Source organism: Aedes aegypti, chromosome 2 (assembly GCF_002204515.2).
Source record: "Aedes aegypti strain LVP_AGWG chromosome 2, AaegL5.0 Primary Assembly, whole genome shotgun sequence".
Classification (NCBI taxonomy): domain Eukaryota; kingdom Metazoa; phylum Arthropoda; class Insecta; order Diptera; family Culicidae; genus Aedes; species Aedes aegypti.
Genome location: NC_035108.1, coordinates 127092909 through 127113660, shown reverse-complemented (window position 1 = coordinate 127113660; position 20752 = coordinate 127092909). Strand labels below are relative to the sequence as shown.

The following is a 20752-nucleotide window of genomic DNA, read 5'->3' as shown; positions in this document are numbered from 1 at the left end:
CATGAAAAAAAAAATACACATGCGACATCAACCAGGATCGATCCATGGTCATAAGCGTGAGAACCAAATACTATACCACAGCACTAAACCCGCTTGTTGGTATGCGTGGTGCAAAAAGCATATCAAGTTGTACTTCCCCATTTGTACCGTAAAAACTGCTCGACTCAATGACCGGATTATCTGCCTATCAATAGACGCTCAAAAACGTCATGTCGCTCAGAAGAACACTTTTCCGCCATCAATAGACGCAGAAAACGCCTATAATGACGGTTTCAACTTTTGGGTGTACCGATAATGTAGTAAACTCAACTTTACTACATTTTATTCATATCGCCCAATATCTACGAGGTATCATTAATAGATAACCAATGATAGAGAAAAAAAAACACTATTGTAGCCTTGCAACGCCTATGGCTAACAACAATAGTACCCGAAGAACAGCCGGTACGTCGAACTGATCTTCGATCGAATCCTATCATCGGCACGAGAGCGTGAGAACGTCCCTCTCAGTAACTGAAACAGCCCCTCCGAATTTCAACGGGTGGCAGAGACGCACGACGTGCTGAAGACAATGTGCTGACAGATGCGCTTCTCTGCCCGACTGCTTCATTCATTTCACAGGTTGTTCGTTCAGAGCGCCAGCCGCACGCACGCTTCAGTTCCCAAAAAAGCAAACCGATCGATCGATCGTTCGCTTCGACGAGGCACATAATTGAAGCTAATTATGTGAGGTAGGCACACGCAGCGCAGATCAATCGTTCGACCGTAGAGATCTCGCTTCCTGGAGCTAACGGACTTGATTGACCCGATGGCGATGGGGAATGAGTTAACGGGAAGATTTGTGTGGTCCGTTCAATCACGGAAGGATTTCCCAAGGAATAATGCTAAGGATGTTCTTTAACGAAAAATTAATTTATTCAAATAACTAAAGAGGGTTTCGCTGTAGAGGGAGAATGACTTAGATTAGGTTGCAAACGGTGGATCACCGACGTCGTACTTGTAACCACTTGGGACAGGATTGCTGCTGTCTGGTGGGAGATATCCTGGCACCGTAGGAGGTGAGGGTTTGGAGATGGCACAGTTCGGACCCTGTCCTCCATTCGTACAGCAATATGGAGGAACTCCTCCGGCAGGGCAGGTTGGAGGTTTAGTAGGGACTACACAATTCGGACCTTGTCCACCGTTGGTGCAGCAGTAAGGAGGGATTCCTCCAGCTGGACAGGTAGGGGGCCTAGTTGGAGGTCGCGTTGGTGGTCTAGTTGGCGGTCTAGTTGGCGGTCTAGTTGGCGGTCTGGTTGGTACAACACAACTAGGTCCTTGTCCGCCATTGGTGCAACAGTACGGAGGAACTCCTCCTCCTGGGCAAGTTGGTGGTCGAGTTGGAGGTCTAGTTGGGACGGCACAGTTAGGTCCTTGTCCCCCATTAGTGCAACAGTATGGAGGTATTCCTCCGGCTGGACATGTTGGTGGCCGAGTTGGCGGTCTAGTTGGAGGTCTAGTTGGGACGGCACAGTTAGGTCCTTGTCCACCATTGGTACAACAATACGGAGGGATTCCACCGAATGGACAAACTGGTTTCGTGGGCGTTGGCCGTCGAGTAGTCGTTGTGGTTCGCCGAGTAGTTGGCGTAGTTCTGCGAGTAGTTGGTGGCGTCCGACGAGTTGTAGGAGTGGTTCGGCGTGTGGTTATGATCGTTGGGCGAGGACTAGTGTTTGGTCGATCGGTTGGTACGTAACATGTTGGACCTAGACCTCCGTTGGTGCAGCAGAATGGAGGGCTGCCACCGAAAGGACAAACCGAGGGAGAACGGGTAGTCGTAGATCTCCGGGTTGTGGTTGTTGGACGACGAGTTGTAGTCGTTGGTCGACGGGTCGTTGTAGTTATTCTACGGGTGGTGGTTGTTGGCCGGCGAGTAGTAGTCGTTGTTCTCCGCGTAGTGGTTGTCGGTGCCCTAGTTGTAGTCCGAGTAGTTGACGTTGTTCGGCGAGTGGTGGTGGTTTGCGGGCGCGTTGTCGTACGCCTGGTTGTGGTCGTTGTTCTACGGGTTGTTGTAGTTGGTTTAGGAGTAGTTGGAAGATTACAGTTTTGTCCTACACCTCCATTCGTGCAGCAATACGGCAGTTGTCCTCCATTAGAACAGGATGGCTGAGCAATAGTGCAGGTTGGACCGTCACCTCCGTTGGTGCAACAGTACGGAAGCTGTCCACCGTTAGAACATCCGATTGGTTGAATTGGATTTTGAGAAATGGAACAGTCTGGACCATCACCCCCATTGGTGCAACAATAAGGAAGCTGTCCTCCATTGGAGCATCCTATTTGTTGAACTGGTGGTTGAGGTTGTGGAATAAAACAATCAGGACCAACTCCACCATTGGTGCAGCAATATGGAGGTTGGCCTCCATTAGAACAGCCTATCTGTTGAACTGGAACTTCGCAGTACGGACCAATTCCGCCATTTGCGCAACAATAAGGTGGAATGCCTCCGTAAGGACAAGGCGCTGGATAGAAGTAAGAGCTATCTACAGATGAAGTTCCATGGCTAGGAGGGTGATAAATCACTTCAACTGCTGGACCATATTCGATGGCTGGTTGTACGATTAAGCAGAAAGGACCTTGTCCACCATTAGTACAGCAAAACGGAGGTACTCCACCGTAAGGGCAAGCTGGAGGTGTTGGTATTTCACAGCCTGGTCCACTACCTCCATTGGTACAGCAATATGGAAGAATTCCTCCATTAGAACAGGACGGGGGCCTTGGAATCTCACAATTAGGTGGGATTCCACCGTTAGAACAGGTTTGCAAAGGTTCTGGAATGGACACTGGAGAAGGTGATGTTGGTTGCTTAATGTTACAGTTGGGTCCAAATCCACCATTTGTACAACAGTATGGTGGAACACCTCCATTGTCACACGCAATTGGGAACGCGATTTCACAGTCTGGACCTACCCTACCATTCTCACAACAGAACGGTGGAACTCCTCCATTAGCACAGCTTATCGATGGTGGTCCCAATGGGCCAGGAATCTCGCATTCCGGTCCAACTCCTCCATTATTACAACAGAATGGTGGTATTGCTCCATTTGCGCAACTTATCTGCGGTGGAGGTGGTCTTGTGGGTAGCACGCAGTTAGGTCCAAATCCTCCATTTGAACAACTAGGCTTAGGTGATGTAGCGATTGGCGCTGGAGTCGTGGGTTTCGGAGTTACTGGTATCGGTGTGGTAGGTGATGCGCAATTAGGCCACACTCCTCCAGCTATGCAGATGTGCTCTCCAATATTTGAAGGAGTACTAGGCTTTGAATCTTGATATCCATCAGGTCCGAGTTTACTCGTTGCACGAACCACACCCGTCACAAATAGCGCCAACCATAATAGTTTCAACTGTGAACAAATATCTCAATTAGTCATACACTGGAATACAGTACTTTGGCACTTACATACCATTTTTCTAACTTCACTAACACTTCATATTCTCTGTTTAGCCACTGTTGCAATCGTTTTTCAACTTTTCGGAAATTGGCACACTTCGCGGAATCGTACTGACGACTGAGCCCACATTCTAACGAGTTTCACATATTTATACAGGCGAAAGAAATAAAACTTGCCAGAAGTATCCCTGATCTTTAGATGTCCTACTCAGCCAAACGATCGGAAATCTAATCCATATATTAATAACGGGGCACATTTGGCGAAGAAAAAGTTGCTTCTGCTACTGCAGCCAAAAGTTCGCAGGCGAAACCACCGAGCTTGCCGTTTGCTAAAAACAAAATTTGCATACATTTCGGAATTCATCGCGATTATCGTTTCCGCGTCCAAGGACGAAGATTCTACCGGGCGGATCGGAGTGAAGAACTACGAAATTAAGATGCAGCATTTTATTGCCAACGACGAAGCAAACGTAGGATTGCACCTTGCACAACTTCATGCGAGTTGGGTTTGAGAAAATGTTTTCTGATCAAAATTTGATAAAAAGTGTTCTCTAGTTCAAATTTGTGGGCCTTTATGAGAGAAAATAATGATCTTAAAAACAAAAATCTTAACGTTAAAGAATAATGTTTCAAATCGATCCAAAAGCCTAGGCTTCGACCCAAACATTATGCAGAACAGAATATCAAGGACGCCTTGTTTAACCCGCTTAACTGATTCGGGGTAGCATCTTCAAACAAATCAAGAAACAAAAAAAACAAACCCGACAAGGAAACTTTAGCTAACGAACAGTTAGAGTTGGGGCTGGTTCTATCAGGGTTCCGTTGTTGGGACAAGTGATAAATATTCGGTGAATGGAATTGGTTCGGGTGTGACTTTGACATTTACCTCTGGTTGTTTTGGAGTGAATCTCGCCGAAGCTTTGATTAATGTGAAACTTTTTTAGCAGGTTTTTCGAACGAAAGGGAAATTTTGATTCAGCTTAGATTATGTGATCGAAAAAAATGAATAACGTTGTTCTTTTAAACAAAAGCTGTTGATAGCCTCCACACACTCTTTTCAGCTGTTAAACATCTAATTCTGGCGATTTTATTTAGCCTTAAGGACATATCTCCATCAGTACCAAAATGGCCTCTAATATGGCACCTTACTTCCCCCTTTACTTTTCACTCCCTCCTCCCACGCTTCTCACAGTGTTTAGGAGAGCGATCACAAAAAATGATTATTTGAAGCTACTTACCTTATTGTAGAGCGGTGGTTTCTTAACTGAAAGCATTCCATAATGTGTTTTTCACAAATTACCTGTTTTTGAATGCAAACAAGTAGTTATTGCTGTGATTTGTGTTGTTAAATATCACGCACTACCGAATCACTTCTTCTTCACGTACCGTAATGTTGTTTGAAGGCTTTTCGGTGCCTGTTCTAAAATTCACTTTTCATGGTATTTCTACTCACCGTGAAAATTCAAAAATCTGATGCGATGCTTGTATGTTTTCTCGCGCCGTACTCCTGGGAGCAATAAAACACTTAAATTCACCGATTTGTGCTCGAAAAATAACACCGGAATACGAATGCACTGGGCCAACATTGTTTATGAATCGGATGCGCAGCCCTCACTGATTGGAAGTGATGTCAGTTTTTATGTTTGGAATTAAAATTGTTTGGATATTCATACACTTGCTACAACCACGTATTTTACAATTTCATAACACTCAGAAGGTGTACAATGTCACAAGTGTTGCAAAACATTTTTAAGCATGAGAAAAACAATGTACGACGCAATTTAACAGCAAAAATGAATATTAGATATTATACAGTACAATTGACTGTAGAATCCAAATGCATACTGATGGCAACTTTCTCCGTCCGTAAGAAGCGAGAGAAAAGAGGAGAAAACTGCCAAAAAAAGTAAACAACACACGCATGGTGCGAAAAATGCTTATAATTTTGGTCAAAAATCATGTTTCCACTACCAAATGAAATAAATTGTGATTTTGAGCTTCAAGGAAGTTGTTGAAGAATTCATATCGACAATAATACATTTGTATGAAACGTGTGCAAGGAATACCGCCTACATAATTCTGTAGGTCGAGGTATACATGGAACATGATGATTTATTTTTGGCCGACGCACATAACATTGTGCTCCGCCGTGTTGGGTGGCTCGAGAGGGTGGTTTAGCGGGTGGCTCGAGTGGGTGGCAACATTATGTTTACGTGCTCAATGGACCTTCACCTTAAGCTTCATTGAAACTATATGAAAGGCTGAATAAAGGTCTAGCATACGCTTGTTCAATAAAGATAATCCTATTTTTAGAACAGATTGCAACCTTCGACAGTTTAACGATCGCTTATTCTTCGATTAAAGCAGTGATACCGAAAGTGGGCGAATTTGCCTCCCTGGGGGCGATTTTCAGGTCAGAGGGCGAAAAATCAAGAAAGGGGGCGATAATGGAGAGTGTAAATAATGATAACTCAATTTAATTAAAAACAGTCTTCCTACTACCTTGTTGCTGATTACCTCTTTGGCAGTTATATTTTGATTCTGCATTTCGTTTTATTTCTTTCTATTTTATTTTATTTTTATTTATTTATTTATTTTATTTATTTATTTGGTGGTGTATTCATCTGACAATATTATGTGTCTGACTGAATCTTTAGTTAGAGTATAAACGTCAATATTAAATGAAATCTATGTTATGATACATGTGATTGAAAACGTTCATCATTGATCGAATTGGTTCGTTCGAATCGTAGGCGTAGAGTCGTCGAAATCATTGGAGCGGAGCGTATGTACTGGCACGTTTATATCTAACGATCCCAGTAAATTAGGAGCACCAAGTTCCCCAGTCAGGACCTCCGAGATGAACACAGCCTTGGCATTTTCTCTGCGTAGTTGTAATGGTTCGATTTGTAGAAGCTGGCATCTAGCTTCGTACGGAGGCAGGTTCACAGGATCATTCCAAGGGAGCAGTCGTAAAGCGAATCTTAAGAATTTGCGCCACCTAAATACAATGATTGAAGAGTGTATGGGTCGCGAAATTCCTTTGAAATAAATCCTAGTTGACGACGAGCTTTTTCACGTGCTTTTTTAAAGGATAATTCGGTGTCAAGAATAACGCCCAAGTCTCGTAGAAAGTCCACCCGTGAAAGAAATTCTTCACCGAACGCATACGATGGAAACTAATGATAGACCATTTAGGAACCCTGAGTGTTAATTTGCCCTATACCACTTAATAATCCGGCCAAGAAGCGATTGTAAGCGAAAACAATAATGGGCCAAGGTTAGTCCCTTGAGGTACACTTGAACCGTTCGAGAACCAGCTGGAGACAGATGAGCTACGAGTTGAACAGAAACACCAAGCTTCTCTAGCTTTGCCAGTAAAATCGAATGGCTAACACAATCGATAGCTGCTTACAAATCAATGTAAACAGTGTCTCTCTCTTAAATTTACTAATCAAATTGTTATTGGATTACGTTTTTATAATGGATCCAAATAATAATTTAAATATTTTAAATTGGAATTCTCTCTCTTTGAATGGTAAAGAGGACGAGCTGTTTAATTTTCTTACAGTTAATAACGTGCATATGACACAACCAATAAGCTTGGAATCAATTATTTTTAACTATAACGGAACCTCCGATCAAGTATGGATATGTTAAATCATTTTATTTGAATAATAAGTTAAGTTGCGTATAGAAATTGATGCCCACAACTTCAGTATGTTCTGAAGTCCTTGAGATTATCAATATTCAAAGCATATAATATTTGAGTCATATGCAGCATTATGGATAGGAACGAAAAAGTTTCAAGAGAATTGGGTTAGTATAAACTGTAGTAGATTTGGTAGATCATAAGGACCCAAATTCCAGGACGTTTTGGATGACTTCCAATATCCAATTTCTAATCAAAATTTGTGGACCCGTCTGTTAAGGCTTAGTGAGTGCTGTAAACGAACAAACGTAGACATCGATCGCCAAAAAATAACTTATGAACCTGTGTTGATTATGGCAAAGCTCCAGAATATTCTGGAGGCCTTAGTCTAACTTTAGATTAATAATAAATTTGAAAAAATATCCTGAGCCTTCGTTACTTATTACGAATAACGGGTCTGTTCACATATTTATGAAAACATTTCGTTTCCAAATGATAAATAAAGGTTCTTAAAGGAAGTTTATGTGATTTTTACCCTACCTGACCCAGAGATGTTCTGAAATAACTTGGTCCACAATACTCTGGAGCTAAACCTTCCCATCACTCATAAGACTACAACTTACAGTGAAGCAATCCTTAAAATTGCTTTAAAGTAGTATATACGATCAATTTGAATTTTGTATGTCAGCCCCGTAGCATACGGGCTAACAATCACGACGAACATGTTAATAAACAATTCTTACTAATTTTAGACCGAAATATTTCCTGAAAATCCTCCAAGCCATACAAACAAACCATACTTCTCGAAATATAGCAGACAATCTGCCAAAAATCTCTTTGGATTTTTATATTCGCACATATCGCCAAATGTCGTCTTCTTTTTGGCGTTACGTCCCAACTAGGACAGAGCCGGCTTCTCAGTTCCTATGAACACTTCCACAGTTATTAACTGAGAGCTTTATTTTCCAATTGACCATTTTTGCATTAGTATATCGTGCACGACAAGCACGAATATACTATATGCCCAGGGAAGTCGAGAAAATTTCTTTCACGAAAAAATCCCCAATCGGTGGGATTCGAAACCACGAATTTGTAATGAAAATCCTAGGAAAATATTGAAGGGAAATGATTGAAATTGAATAGGTTATCTCGAAGGAATTTCTCAACTAGATGGATTACTGCTGTTCATATTATTCACGATACAAATTGTTTGCTACGGGGAACTCACATAGAATACAAAATCAAAGATTTTCATATGAGAATTAAGCTTTCGTTTTCCTTTCCCTTCCAGATATGAAGTTGAATCATAGTGCACTCTGCATAGTAGAAATTGGATTGTCAAATAACTCTGTATCCTTTTTGTTTCACAATTCTTCTTTCCTCTGACCTTTTTTTGCTTAGTTCATCTAACGAAGATTTTCTCACAGAGCAAAACATGCTTCCTTATAGTCTGTTTATTTAAACGAACGTCAGCAGTAGGTGAGTACACAATCAATCACGCATGTTCATAATACTTCCATGATTAAATATTGATCACCGAGCCCATTCTCGTCGCTACATTCTAGTTCCCCTTGCACAAATGAGACATTCATCATGCGACAATTAGCTAATCAATTTTCCTCTCAGCAATGGGTTCCCTATAGGCCGACTTAGTCAGTCAGAGTACCTACCACAGTGTGGTGCAGCACACCCTAGTAGAAATTGATAACAAAATGGAAAATAATCTCTTTACCTGGCTAACATCGTTTGATAATTGAGTTAGTTGCCTGAATTAACAACAATGTTATGATTGATAACAAAAACATCAGAACAATAACAGCGATAATGAAACTTATTATTATTATTATTATTTTTTAATTTCTTTATTAGAATCATTCCAAACATTACATTGATTTCTTATATCTAGGTGTTCTGTGTTGTTAGACAACACTATCATCCTAATTTGGTAAAACAAATTTAATGAAACATATTATAATCCTGTTATCCACCTTTGCTCGAGCAGGGCAGCCTGCCCGAGCCAGAGAAGACTTCATCAGTCATTCGTCACGGTTTCGCTAATTTGTGCACATTTTCCAATAGATCAATGTCATCACGAGTTGCATTCAAGTCAGTCGGAGTCAGCTTTGCTACTTAGCGTCTCCGGGATTAGAATACAATCGGGCGAACGAACAGTTACTACTAATGTCCAGCCGCGTACGTTGAGCTGAATCAAGTTCGAAGGATCATAGTTTCGCCCGAAAGCTGTTGTAAATCCCCGACGAGCAGCGACAATGTTGCACCGGTTATGTAAATTTTACGACCAATGGAACAAACGACAAATACGTAATGCCGGTAGTGGTAGAATATCAAATATTTGCGGTGGATCGATGCTCAATCAATTGGCATAGTTGTCGTTACACGGCGGGACTGTTTATGATATTTATTGAGAAAAAAATAATTCTCAATCCAAACTCAAAAGAGCTTCAAATTTTTTGTTTATCGTAATGATCGACTTGATGGGGCATGTGGGGGAGTTGCAATCATCATTCATAGGCGTATAAAACATCAACTGTTTTCGTCATTTGAAACTAAACTTTTGAAACTTTTGGAATTTCTGTTGAAACAGCTTGGTAAATATACTTTCATAGCCGCCTATTTGCCTTTTCAATGCTCTGGACAGCAAGTTAATTTGCTCCAAACTGACTTGCGAAAATTGACTCGCAATAAGTCAAATTTTTTTGTCATTGGTGACTTTAATGCTAAACATCGGTCATGGAATAATTCTCAAAGTAATTCCAACGGCAGAATTTTATTTGATGCGTGCTCTTCAGGATATTTCTCAATTCAATGCCCTGATAGCCCTACATGTTTTTTCCTCTTCTAGAAATCCTTCTACGATTGATTTGGTCTTAACCGACTCTAATCATTTTTGTAGCCAATTAATTACTCATGCTGATTTTGATTCTGATCATGTCCCAGTTACGTTTCATACATCCCATGAAGCGATTCTCAATCCTATCAGCCTCACTTGCAATTATTTTCGAGCCAACTGGAATATACATTTACATAAATATTGAATCCGTGATTATAGATGATGATCTTAAACTCTTGATTCGCCTTAAAAACGTGAGGAGAAAGTAATTCCAAAGCACTCGCGATCCTGCTATGGAAATTATATGGCAGGATTTGCAGAAGAAATCAAAAAACGTTTTTCACAATTCAAAAACAAAAATTTTGAAAATAAGATTTCTGAATTGGACCCTGGCTCAAACCCCTTTTTGAAATTATCTAAAAATTGAAAAAACCTCAGAAGCCAATACCGGCATTGAAAGAGGAAAACAAATTATTAATAAGTAATTGCGAAAAAGCTCAAAAACTTGCTATGCAGTTTGAAAACGCGCACAATTTTAATTTAGGACTTACTAGTCCAATTGAAAATCAAATTACTCAGGACTTCGAAAATATTCTCAACTAAGAGAACGCTTTCGAAAATGCCTGGGAAACTGATTTGGAAGACGTGAGAATTATTATTAAAAAATTCAAAAATATGAAAGCTCTTGGCGATGACGGAATTTTCTACATCCTCATCAAGAAACTTCCAGAAAGTAGCTTATCATTTTTAGTTGATATATTTAACAAATGTTTTCAATTAGCATATTTTCCTGACAAATGGAAAAATGCTAAGGTTGTCCCAATTTTAAAATCAGACAAAAATCCTGCAGAAGCTTCTAGCTATCGTCCAATCAGTTTGCTTTCCTCCATCAGTAAACTTTTTAAAAGGTTATTTTGAACAGAATGATGGCCCACATCAACGAAAATTCAATTTTTGCCAATGAACAGTTCGGATTCCGCCATGGACATTCGACCACTCATCAACTTTTACGAATAACAAATTTGATCCGTTCCAACAAGGCTATTCTACTGTGGTCTTGCTCTTCTAGACATAGAAAAAGCATTCGACAGTGTTTGGCATGAAGGTTTGATTGTAAAATTAAAGAACTTTAATTTTCCGACATACATTGTTAGAAAAATTCAAAGTTATCTGTCAAATCGTACACTTCAGGTTAATTATCAGCAAGCATGGGAAACATTCACTCGAATATTGCATTTCTCTCGCTCACATCCACAAGCGGTCAAGAGCGAGATTGCCGTTTCTCCGGCCAAGCTGAGTGTTTCAATTTCCAATGCGCTTTCTTCCTGTTCGCCGAGCGACAAGTTAGACAAAAACGGCAACAGAATGATTCACTACCGACTCCTTGTGCCGAAGGCATCCGATTGCTGTAGCGAATGATTCTTTACATTCCGATTCCGCACGAGTGGCATTCGTATTTGAGAGCTGAAGAGCGTTCACTGACTGGTAATACACAAGGCGAAATGTTTCAGTGAACGCAAAATCTGTACATTTCGCAGGAAACTTTCAGTGATCGAATGGCGAACGCGTTCTTTCGTGTCTCCAATTTAAGAGAGGATAGGTGCTCTCTCCGCTCCGTATATCTTTTCATTTTCGGTTTATCTCAATCGTTTACGATTCGAAGGGATTGCGCTCACTCTAGTAGCGTTCGGCAGCCATTGAACATTCGGTGGCAATAGATACTTTGCAGATATTTTATCGGTAGCGTTCGGGTGAGTGAGTGAATTTTCCCATGCTTGATTATCAGAACTCCAGGACTGAAAGACTTCCTGTAAGAGCTGGTGTTCCCCAAGGCACCAATATTATACAATATTTTCACATCTGACTTACCTGAGTTACCTCAGGAATGTAAAAATCCTAGTTTGCGGATGACACAGGCCTCTCCGCCAAAGGACGAAGCCTGGATGTCGTATGTAGTCGATTGCAAAAAAGTTTGGATATTTTTTCTTCATACTTGCAAAAATGGAAGATTTCTCCTAATGCTTCCAAAACTCAACTAATAATATTGCCACAATAACCAAAAGCTCTTTATTTGAGACCTTAAAGTAGACATGTTGTCACGATGAGAGGGGTTCCAATAAATTGATCAGATGAAGTTAAGTATCTAGGGCTCATGCTAGATAAGAATTTAACTTTCAAATATCATATTGGGTGCTTTCAAGCCAATATAACAAATATATAAAATGTCTCTATCCCCTTATTAATAGAAAATCAAAACTTAGTCTTAAGAACAAGCCTTTGATATACAAACAAATTTTCAGGCCAGCCATGTTGTATGCTGTACCAATATGGACTAGCTGTTGTAATACCAGGAAGAAAGCTCTGGAGAGAATTCAAAATAAAATTTTGAAAATGATTCTGAAGCTTCCTCTCTGGTATACAGTCAGTGACATAAGTTAGTAACCAAATGCTGTTTTTCCATACAAAATGCCCAAGTTTGGGGTGCTGTATCTCAGCTTCTGGTAGTCCGAATTGGCTGAAATTTGGATCACGAACTACAAATAACTTGAAATTTGACCTGTAAGGGAATTATTGCATTACAGTCATAGTACATAGAGTTTCAGAGGGTTGTTCAAAGACAAAAGGAAGTAACCGAGAGACTTTTTTATTTAATTCGAAAACGGTAACTCGTGGAATGTTGGTGTGTTCTGCAAATTTGTGTGACTTCTGAAATTGAACAACTTTGTGGAACAGACCAACAACCCACAACTTACCATTTTAGAATTAAATTACAAAGTCTCTCGGTTACTTTCTTTTGTCTTTGAACAACTCTCTGAAACTCTATATAAAATGACTTGCATGTAATAATTCCCTTACAGGCAAAATTTCAAGTTATTTGTGAGTGGTTCGGAGGAAGTCCAAGCAATCGGGTTTGTTTTTTTTTTTTTCTCTCTAGTGTCGTCGGCGTTGCGATGCCCTGTTTGCGCGCGAATTGCTGGGTAGTGGGGTAGTGTGTGGTCCGATGGAGGATTTCGAGCTCAATCGAGGATGGATTATCAACTGGTGAGTTCGTTTCATGCTTATTATTACACATTTGTATCGAGGCAACGTTACGGTTTTGTATTTTTTCAAACAAACTATGAACGGTTCGTCACTACAAGTGTCGGCATAAACCCTTATTCTGTTTTAAATAACTTTAATATACATAAACCTTTCTTTTTTCGTCATTACCTAGAATAACCTTTGAATAGTTCGACATTATGAATATCGGCGTACTATGGGATTACGTTTTCTTAGAGATATTCTATAGTTTTTTTTTTCCAGTAAATATTTATGACTATTTCACTTAGTTACATCGAACTGCATTAAATTAAGAAGACTGATTAGAGTTTTGAACTTATTTTTACAAACTTCTATCATTATCGTTTTGTATTTGTGTAACTATGGATGGTTCGTCACTTCAGGTGTCGGTATAAACCCTTATTCTTATTGAATATAATTTTGTTACACATAGTCTTCTTTACTTGTCATTACTAAAAATACCCTTTGAATGGTTCGACATTTTGAATGTCTACGTATTTTCTTAATCTTTTTTATCTTTATCTTTCAACCGCGGGACAAGATTCGAGAATAGTTTTAAGTTAAAGTTAAAGTTTCCCTCCTTATCCATGGATCGCATCACCGACCAAAGGTGACTCCCAGATCTTTTTCCTTCTTCACTAATAAACACCCTTCCTGTGGTGATTGTGGAGATGCAGAGGTATTCTCGGTCTCTAGTAGCAACAATCATTACACCCTAACATTCCTTCCCCATCCCAACTGACTGTAAGGACTTGGCCGGCGCCGTTCTTCTTCTTCTTCTTTCTGGCATTACGTCCCAACTGGCCGGCGCCGTTATTGATCAAAATTATGAGATCTGCTAAAATTGCACTTCGAGAGTAAGTGGAAACTCCCATCCCGACCAGAACCACATAACAAAATTATAACACATTCCTATCAGCAGCAGTTATAAATAACAGACGTTGATAAAATATTGTTATCAAGATGGCTTTGTTCTCAACTTGTTATATTTGAAGTAACATTTTTATAACAACATTTGTTATATTTTTGACATTGCATACATAAGTTTGTTGCAAATAACATCCGATGTCATAAACAGTAACATGGTTTGCAATAATTTTGTTATTTTATAACATCCTTGCAATACATTCTGTAATAATGTTGATATAATTGAAACAGGGTTTGTTATATTTTAGTTTAATTTGGTGCAAATTTTGTTAGAATTTTTGTTATTTTCACGACTAATGGTACATGTTTTATAACAACTGGTGATATAAAAAAATCATATCAGGGGAACACGTTCTGTTATAATCTTGTTTCTTCCGTCTGGTCGGGATCCCTTATTCATTTGGATCTAAGTGCAATTCTTACCAGTTCCGATCAATCACGGAGTAGCAACCATTGACATGTACAGTCAGTCTATGCTATGCTATGCTATGCTATGCTACAGGCAAAATTTCAAGTTATTTGTAGTTCGTCATCCAAATTTCAGCCAATTCGGACTACCAGTAGCTGAGATACAGCACCCCAAACTTGGGCATTTTGTTGAAGTCGAGTCTAGTACACGACACTGAAGACGGCCTTACAGTTGAGGTCGAAATACGCGTATCTGTCAAAGGATACAAACTCTAGTGGAATTAAATGGTATAATACTAAATTCGTTTTTTTCATCTACTTATAGGTATTCTACTAAACAGCTCGAAGATTTATTAAGATCAATATGATGTTTTTTGTAATTTTTAAAATCTTCATTTGAACAGCGTGGTACCAGAAACATAAATGCTTATTACTCAAAGACGGTTGCACCAAATTGCCTCATTGTTTACAACATTCTCTTATTAATGTATTGCTTTGAAGAGTAAATATTCGAATGGCTCCATCCCATTACCCCGAACGCCATTACCCCGAACGCCAGTACCCCGAACGCCACTACCCCGAATGGGTCACTACCCCGAATGGGTCATTACCCCGAACGCCACTACCCCGAATGAGCCATTACCCCGAATATTATGAGATACAGTGCAGTATCTTATTTTGCGGGCGAAAATGCGTCTCTAATGAAAACTGGTGATTAATGGCGCGTAAAATTCGTCGGTAAAATGTTCATCATACATTTTTCCTTTTTTTATATGTCAGCTATTCTTTCTAAATATTTTGTTGGCAACTATAATTTTCTCATTCTTTCTGAGACAGTGCCTGTTTATCATTTCAGTGGGCACTTTCGCAGTTCAAGGGTCATTCACCAATTTCATAACGTCAAAAACTGCCATTTTTGACACTTACTCACCCCTCGTACCATTTTTTGTATGGCAATTTTACATATTGTGTATTGGCTGTAACATTTTGTGGACAACCACATTTTTTGCCCCCCCTCAACATTACAAAATTTGTAAATGGGCTTCTAATGAAATAAGCCTTTTATTGACTGAGAGCGTGATCACCGGTATTTCGATTTCTTGGTGGTGTTCATATTTCAATTTTGTGTTTTAATAAATATTTTCCATTCTTATGAATATAGCTTGTGCCATAGCATCACGTTTTTACAGTGATCATTCACGACATAGCTGCAAACATTTCACCAGAAATTTGCCCTACTTTCTTAAATAGGCTGTTTTTTTTCAAGTTTTCGTTGGGTAAGCTAGTTACTTTTATTTCCATATAGAACTGCTTGTTTTTCAAGGAATCTATCCTGATGGCATTCATCAAAGTGAATCCTGCTATAATTCTAATCAGAAATTTTCCCTTTATTTTATCTTCTTGTATTCTAACAGACAGGTTTCTTTTAGAATTACACACCACTTTTCTGCCATCATCGTTTCTTCATTGTCTTGAATAAAAAAAATTTTTTTTTATGAGGTTATCTCATCTAAATTCAAATTAGTGATCCCACCAACCAACGAAAGTTTCACTGTAGCGGCAATCAGAGGCTGCTGTTTTTCTAGTATCTTAACGTTTCCTTGTTACAGCGGAACGGTTGTCTATAAAGTTGGTCTTGAAGCGGGTTACATAGAACAACACTTGTAGTGACTATGTAAGGGCTCATACAAAAATTTAAAAATTTTCATACAAAAAGCGTTACGGAGGGGAGGAGGGGGTCAAAAAATTTCAATTTTAGGGTTACGTAATAAATGGATGCTGCCTATGGGAAGAGTACAGACGTCCAATCAGAGACTTTACTACATCCTAATTTTGTACATATTAAAGCTATCATTTTCATAATAAATTCACCCTTCTTTTCGAAATAGGCTGTTCTTCGTGTTTGACCTGATTATGAATCGTATGGACTGTAATTATTTGTTAGGTAATATTTGTTTTTATGCTCCTGTACACACTCTTCGTAATCGTTCTATTTTGTGGATTCCTACTAGACGCACTCAATACGCTTTTTTTTGACCCTTTTGATGATAGTTGTAGATTATTTAATGATGTTTCCGATAAATTTGACCTGAATATCTCTAAAAATGTTTTTGCTAGTAGGATAAGGAATCTAGATTAAGTCACAATCTGTGCAACCATAAGTGTTGAAGATGTAGAACCAAATAAAAAAAAATAAATTAAGAGCATTGCATTGTGGCTATTTGAATCTCCCCAAAATTAGAGGACAAATCCGAACAAAACTTAGTACGTAAAAATTATTAGCTGAAAAACTAGCTGCTTTTTTCTTCTAATATTTGAAAAATACATTTTTGAGCCAAGCTCGTTAAATACTCATAAGGAATCGTACAATTATCTGCTCGCTCTCTAACTAGAATAGGCCTCAGAATGTTATGCATTCGGGGTAGTGGCGTTCGGGGTAGTGTCATAGAGTCATTCGAATACGATGAAAATTCTGTAGCCTGAGATATTAACGTGGGATATTTCTACGCGTCGGTCCCTCAAGTAATTTCGGAATATCTTTGGATCCAGAGGACCAATGATCAATATATATATAAATATATATAGATTCTTAAACTAGAAGGTTTCTTGAGAACTTGTGAAAAAATTGTGCGAAAATATTGAAAAACAAAAAAGTTACGGCGATTTGAATATTGTTTCTGTGGTAAAACGAAGCTGCTAGTATAAGGGTTAATTATCAGAGGTCCAAGTATGAAAGACTTCCTGTAAAAGCTGGTGGGCAGAATTTTGGGACCAATGTTATACAATATATTTGTAATGCATTCCTTCAAACATTTTCAGTCAAAAGCCCCTTGAGCTAATCCCACCGTGTGATAAGAAACATCCACTGCGACAAGGAAAAGCTCGAACCAGTGCAATTCATTTACGAATCAAAGCAAATGATGACGGGTAGATGACGATTGGGAATAATTTTATCAAGCCTTGGAAAAAGGATAAACATCACAAGATTTTACATTAATGATGAAAAAAAAAAACAAAATAACATTTGGTAATATATTTTTCCTCCATAGCAACCACTGGACAGCGATAAAAAAAAATTAAAATAAGCATTTAAGCATTATATATGTTCCAAGGAAAAAAAACACTAGATTATTATAAATTTAACAAAATATCAATTGAGATAGAATCAGTTTTCACTGTTTATTATTTTTATTATTCAGTGCCTATTTATTCTTCTTCTTCTTTCTGGCATTACGTCCCAACTGGGACAAAGCCTGCTTCTCAGATTAGTGTTCTTATGAGCACTTCCACAGTTATTAACTGAGAGCTTTCTTTGCCGTTCGACCATTTTTGCATGTGTACATCGTGTGGCAGGTACGAAGATACTCTATGCCCTGGGAATCGAGAAAATTTCCTTTACGAAAAGATCCTCGACCAGCGGGATTCGAACCCACGACCCTCAGCATGGTCACGCTGAATAGCTGCGCGTTTACCGCTACGGCTATCTGGGCCCCCAGTGCCTATTTATGTTCCCATATTTTTTTAAATTTTGAAATGTCGAACGGTTGATAATTCTGTGGGGTAATTTTAAAGATTTAATTGAAAAAATCACTATTTAAAGTCGAGTGTTCGGAACATGAGTCATGTTCAGAATTTGAGACAAAACGGTTATTAGTTTCAATTTTTATTGTAATATTTTGATTATTTCGTGCTAATATTAGTTTCAAGTTGTATTTAAAATATTTTTTTTTTAATTTTCAACCAGTTTATTTTACAGGAATATTATTTTTTTTTTATTTCTAGTTACCAATGGATCATTTTTTTTTTTCACTATTTTCAATGTCTATTTTTTCTATTGACTATTTTCTGATAAAACAAAGAGTTTCCCTTCTTTACTGGTCCTATAATTTGTCTGCCGATGATGATCGATATCAACGTTGGATGAAACGATTTGATCCCGCGCGCAATGATCTAAAGTGCAGCACGTGCAAATCGGACGGGTTTTGATTTACGGCCGATGGATGGGACGTCGAAGGCAATCTTCTCTCCAAATCTTCTAAACAACACGGTCGCCTCGTCTGCTTGCGTCTTTCTACACGACTGACTGATGATGGATTTGTCAATTTTGTGATTAGTATGGCAAATTATCCCCTGGTGTCTATTCGGCGCGCTTTGTTGGCAGTTTTGACGCAGCAGTGATGCATTGATTTGGAAACGGTTGGCGGTTGGTGTGATGTTTGATGATCGATAGCGTATTATTGAAAAGGTGCGCTAATGATTATTTGATATTCATGTATTCACGATTGATATGATGGCTTTTGAAAGTAGATCTTAAGATATTCTTTTGAGGTGTTTGCAAGACAGTCACACGAATCAGGGGCTTTGAAATCTATGTTTTTTTATTATTGTTTAGTTTTTCATAGGCAAACATAAGCCCATGTGCGTATTCAAAATAATAGAAGGTTTCAAGTTTCAGTGCACATCGCATTCTCGTGCTGTGCGTACATTTTTTTTTGCGGGCTTCAAAGCAATAAATCATACCTCGCAGTGCTACTTTTAGTATCGATCCCTTTTCAATCCTCTATGAACCAAGCCTTCAATTTTTTGTTTGACTTACTGCAGCGAATAAAATGTATTCTCCCTTGCTTGAAATTTGGAAAGAAACCTTAATTCCCCTGATGGAGTTCAATCTCTTGCATAAATCCTCCAAATTCGGAACAAGCAGAAAGAGTGAATCAAATTGTCATCAAAACAGATGAAAAACAAACAACAAAGCAAGCTCGCTCACAACCGTTTGTCTCAACTTTTGCGGATAAGGATACAATCAAACGCAAAATTGTCATGACAATCTCAGAGTACAACATTGTTGCAACCTTTTCAACTCGCAATTAATCAGTTATTTTAAACACAAACCCAAATTTGTTTTATGGATGCTGTTCGATAATGTGTCAATGTTTACCAACACGGAGAAAGTTCTCGAAAATTGCAATGCGAAGCCCAGAAAATCGCTGCGCACGTGGTGATCGATCATTGTCATATTCTGTTCAAGTGATGATAAACTGATGTTGCGGAACGAAATTGTTGCAACAAGAATAGGAGATAAAAATGTCTTTGTTGCTGCGTGTTGAGTGACAATTGATTCACTGAGCAGAAATAATTTGTATACGCACTGCACGTGAATACAACGTGCACTGAAATGTTTGACCTAATTTTACCAAACAATACATATAAATAAATACAAAAAGAAACCCTCAAAGTACTAACGAACGAACCCAAGTCAAACAAGTGATGACAAATTGTGAGAAACTAGTTGCATTTTCAGAACTGAGCTGATCTCAGACCTCAACGGCATCTACACTCCACGGACACAACGCTGCTGAACAACGTTATGATTGATATGATGGTTATTTGTGTGCCATAATTCGCCCGACCACGTGAAAGGTTACCGCCATAACAGTTTAATTATAAAGTTCTAATTTGATGCACTCGCACATGGCAGCAACAGCGACGGCGGCCCCAAAGTTTGCAACATTGCCAATATCAATCAACTTGAAAGGTACACTGCTGTGACAGCAGTTTGATAGCTCCGAGCAAACAGCTCCGACTTCGGCAGAAACTGTTGTTCTTTTCCAACCACGTTTCGGCATTATGGGAGTATGGATTGGATGCCTTCAACAGCCAGGCACGAAAGGCGATGTCACGTCAAAGATAATTTGTTGTTCGCTTGTGGCTAAAAAAAAAGGTTGCAGATATTCTGCATCGCAACATATCTTAGTCTTCGACTCTTGAAACTCTCTGGTCGAGTTGAGTGTTGATGTGAAGAGTGCCTCCGTAATTTCCAGATCATCACAAATGACTTTATTGACGCTTGGGGCCACGGAGTTTGACGGCTTAGAACTTTCGATTTCACAGTGATGAGTATCGATTATGCGCTTCGGCATGCACGCAAGCATGAATAGCGCGCTGACGGAAACCGTCGGGATTTAAACCGTTGATGTTGCCTGCGGGGATTGTAGACTTGATGATTCTCCGTAAAAGAAGATTCTGTTGTGATACATATAGAAGAGTAGTGTTAATACATGCGAAATATAGAGCTTATCTTAGGACAATGTTTTCTACGACATTTTATAAATTCAGTACAGAAATGCATTAAATTTTGTTCCATGTCATGCTTGGCACCCTATTTTGGACAGTTTTATCATGCTCTGTCCCGAGCAAACCAGAAGTCGTCATGTCGTCGAACATGCTTGTTCTTGCTGGATAGCTGCGGGTTTCCCACTACAGCTGTCTGCAACCTATGGTTTTCTAAGCCATGGAAGACCCGATAAAGAAAAATGGGGATACTTTTATTGTACTTGGCAAAAATATTAAGAATAACAGATCCTCCTTCCAAAACTCATTTAAAATCCGCTGTTTAAATATTTTGAGCATTTCTTTTGCACATTT

General features: G+C 39.0%; 1 protein-coding gene across 2 annotated transcripts; it reads right to left on the bottom strand.

Annotated features, from left to right (window-relative positions):
- Positions 1–893: 893 nt before the first annotated feature.
- Positions 894–3598, bottom strand: LOC5564295 (leucine-rich repeat extensin-like protein 5). 2 transcript variants are annotated; one of them, XM_021842265.1, is made up of 3 exons: positions 3442–3598; positions 1480–3381; positions 894–1299 (listed from the first exon to the last, which is right to left on the bottom strand). In XM_021842265.1, the coding sequence occupies exons 1-3, from the start codon at positions 3442–3444 to the stop codon at positions 964–966; spliced, it is 2241 nt and encodes a 746-aa protein (XP_021697957.1). In that variant the 5' UTR covers positions 3445–3598; the 3' UTR covers positions 894–963. The 2 variants fall into 2 exon arrangements, with proteins under 2 accessions (XP_021697957.1, XP_021697956.1); XM_021842264.1 differs by having other exon boundaries at positions 894–3381.
- Between the last annotated feature and the right edge of the window lie 17154 nt (positions 3599–20752).